The following is a 3,569-nucleotide window of genomic DNA, read 5'->3' on the forward strand; positions in this document are numbered from 1 at the left end:
GTTTTGTCATGATTTTGTCATGTTTTGTCATGATTTTGCGATGATTTTGTCATGTTTTGGCATGATTTTGTAATTTTTGTCATGTTTTGGTCATTTTTGTCATGTTTTGTCATGATTTTGTCATTATTTTGTCATGTTTTTGTCATGATTTGTCATGTTTTGTCATGATTTTGTCATGTTTTGTCATGATTTTGTCATGATTTTGTCATGTTTTGTCATTTTTGTCATTTTTGTCATGATTTTGTCATTTTGTGTCATGATTTGTCATGTTTTGTCATAATTTTGTCATGTTTTGTCATGATTTTGTCATGATTTGTCATTTTTGTCATGATTTTGTCATTTTTTGTCATGTTTTGTCATGATTTTGTCATTTTTTGTCATGATTTTGTCATTTTTTGTCATGTTTTATCATGATTTTGTCATTTTTTGTCATGTTTTATCATGATTTTGTCATTTTTGTCATGATTTGGTCATGATTTGTCATGTTTTTGTCATGTTTTGTCATGATTTTGTCATGTTTTGTCATGTTTTGTCATTTTGTCATGATTTGGTCATGTTTTGTCATGATTTTGTCATGTTTTTGTCATGATTTTGTCATGATTTTGTCATGATTTTGTCATGATTTTAACATTTTTGTCATGATTTTGTCATATTTTTGTCATGATTTTGTCATGATCTTGTCATGATTTTGTCATGATTTTGTCATGTTTTGTCATGATTTTGTCATGTTTTGTCATTTTTGTCATGATTTTGTCATTTTGTGTCATGATTTGTCATGTTTTGTCATGATTCTGTCATGTTTTGTCATGATTTTGTCATGTTTTGTCATGTTTTGTCATGATTTTGTCATGTTTTGTCATGATTTTGTCATGTTTTGTCATGATTTTTGTCATGATTTGTCATTTTTGTCATGATTTTGTTATGTTTTGCCATGATTTTGTAATTATTTTGTCATTTTTTGTCATGTTTTGTCATGATTTTGTCATTTTTGTCATGTTTTTGTGATGATTTGTCATGATTTGTCATGTTTTGTCATGATTTTGTCATGTTTTGTCATGTTTTTGTCATGATTTGATCATGTTTTGTCATGATTTTGTCATGTTTTGTCATTTTTGTCATGATTTTGTCATTTTGTCATTTTTGTCATGTTTTTGTCATGTTTTGTCATGTTTTTGTCATGATTTTGTCATGTTTTTGTCATGTTTTGTCATGATTTTGTCATGTTTTGTCATGTTTTGTCATCTTTTGTCATCTTTTGTCATGATTACGTCATGATTTTGTCATGCTTTGTCATGATTTTGTCATGTTTTTGTCATGTATTGTCATGATTATAAATCCATGTTTTACATTGCTGGTTTAAGAAATTGATAAAATTCTCCACGTCTTTCTTCATCTATATACATGTACATAGCAATCCAATGTTGTCCTTGTTTATTATCTGGGTCAGTATTACAAACCATGAAACTAGGAACACTTAAAGGACATGAACGTAATGTATTTCTAGCATACACCCCTGCAAAATGAGGAGAAACGGCTTGTAGGATCAGTTCTATTTCTAAAGTATTCATCATGCACTATAATCAAAAAGAATTTGCCTGTTACGATCTATTTCTATGATATTGTCAAATTCAGCATACACCACAACGTTGATGGTATTGGGTAGGGCTGTTCCGAAATGCACTTCCAAAGACAAGTTTCCCTTTTTTATAAGATGAAATGTGCCCACTTCTGAAAGGTCAGGTGTCAGATCAAATCCAAACAGGGTAAAACCAGTGCCATATTCATCCTTTGAGATGCTATTACCCTCGTCACGAAACGTTTTGCCGGTAGTGTTAAACAGGCCCATGTAGCTTCTTACGTAATGTTTCTGAGTGAAATTTGGCTGCAAGGGCTTGGTGGGGACTTGTTTGCCATCCACGTTCAGGACAACAAAATTAATATCAAAATCTTTAAAATGAAAAGGATTCTTGGTGATGAGTCCACTATAGGCATCACTGTCTACACATCCAATGACCAATCTCTTAGGCATTTGTCCTAGAAACAGATTATCCTTTACAAAATTGTGATTTCCTCTTACTTTCATTGCAATTCTTCTGATTGGGTATTTGGCAGATGATATTTCCAAGGCTTTTGCATTAGCTAGTCTCACCGATGGACTCAGTCTAACTTTTATCACGTTTAGATAGATGTCCTTGATGACAACTTTGAATTCTTTGTCTTCTCCCATCAAACAGAAAACATATTTACTTCTGGTTAACGTTATTTTCATGTTCACATTATTGACAAGATATCTTTCCTGAGCAAATAGGTCAGAATGGAGTCTTCCCATCATTTCCACAGACCTACTGGTTGCTGTTGACAATTTCCTCTTGATGTAGCCATGATTATCGTTTCCAGCAGTGTCCATTTGCGCAGCTGCGTCCTTATACCACATTCCACTGGTCAACTGAGATTCTTTGGCTGCAGGACCATAGCTGAGTAGCGTTTCCAGGTAAGCTCTGAATGGATACATATTGTTGGGCGATGAGACTAGTTTTTCATTGAGACAAACGCTGACATCCCCAAAGAGAGAATGTAACCAAAGATTAACAGGTGCAACGTTTTCATCAGTAAGGTTGATGCTATCATTATTGAGGATGTGTGCTTTCACGTAGAGGGAAGTATTTGCTAGATCCAAGTAATCATCTCCAGCTAATGATACGTCAAAGACATAAGGGCCACCATCATTGACAGATGTGACCGTTCCAATTTGATGCCAGTATCCATCTTCTACACTGGTTTGAGTGGGTGGTGTATCAAATAAATCTAATTCTGACTGGACACATTCACAGGAGTTCTGATGAACTAAAGACATCTTTCAATACCACTCTGTATAAACTACACACACACATACACACATATATATGCCCTTTTTGGAGGGAATCATGCATCAAAGATATCGTTTGCTCTATGCTGATTGGATGATTCTTTTCTTTCCCCTTTTCTCCTTCCAGGTGGCCTTAGGTCTTGCAAAGCTTTACGTTTAAGCTGATCTCTAGCTTCAATGGCACGTTTTCTTGCTGCAGTTTTGATGTTTTCCCCCATTTAGCAAATCACTAGTCAATTTCATGCCAGAATCAATTGCTTGTTTTCCTACAAGTCTCACTCCTTTCTTCACAATTGGAGTGATGCTCTTCATTCCAGAATGAAGTAAAGGCTTAATGGTTTTAAATAAACCTCTAAACAGACCTCCTATACCATGACCTCTCTGCATTCTTGTTCCCCTTAAGACATTTCCACTACCACCTCCCCCAGCTTGATTCAAGTAATACCTATCAAATATGTTTCTATCACATTGGTGAGCAGCTTTCATATTGATTGTTTTTCTTCAGTTTGAACCTAATAATAATTTCTTATATAGACCTTTTAGTTCTGATAAATTGAACCTAAAGAACAGTAGACATAAATGGAATAAAAACCTTGACGAACGTCAGCCATGTTCCTGCCAGTGTGTTTTCCTTCAGAAAACCGTGAATACTGAAATCCTAACAATTTTGTCAGCATAGGACTGAGATTTAAACGTAATCCAG

At 34.4% G+C, this 3,569-nt stretch overlaps 1 protein-coding gene across 1 annotated transcript; it reads right to left on the reverse strand.

The window, feature by feature from the left end:
• Positions 1 to 1,567: 1,567 nt before the first annotated feature.
• LOC117342540 (uncharacterized protein F54H12.2-like) lies at positions 1,568 to 2,854 on the reverse strand. The gene has a single exon (XM_033904759.1). It carries the CDS (start codon positions 2,852 to 2,854, stop codon positions 1,568 to 1,570), a length of 1,287 nt encoding a protein of 428 aa, XP_033760650.1.
• Positions 2,855 to 3,569: the final 715 nt, after the last annotated feature.

This window comes from Pecten maximus, chromosome 1 (genome assembly GCF_902652985.1).
Source record: "Pecten maximus chromosome 1, xPecMax1.1, whole genome shotgun sequence".
Lineage (NCBI taxonomy): Eukaryota > Metazoa > Mollusca > Bivalvia > Pectinida > Pectinidae > Pecten > Pecten maximus.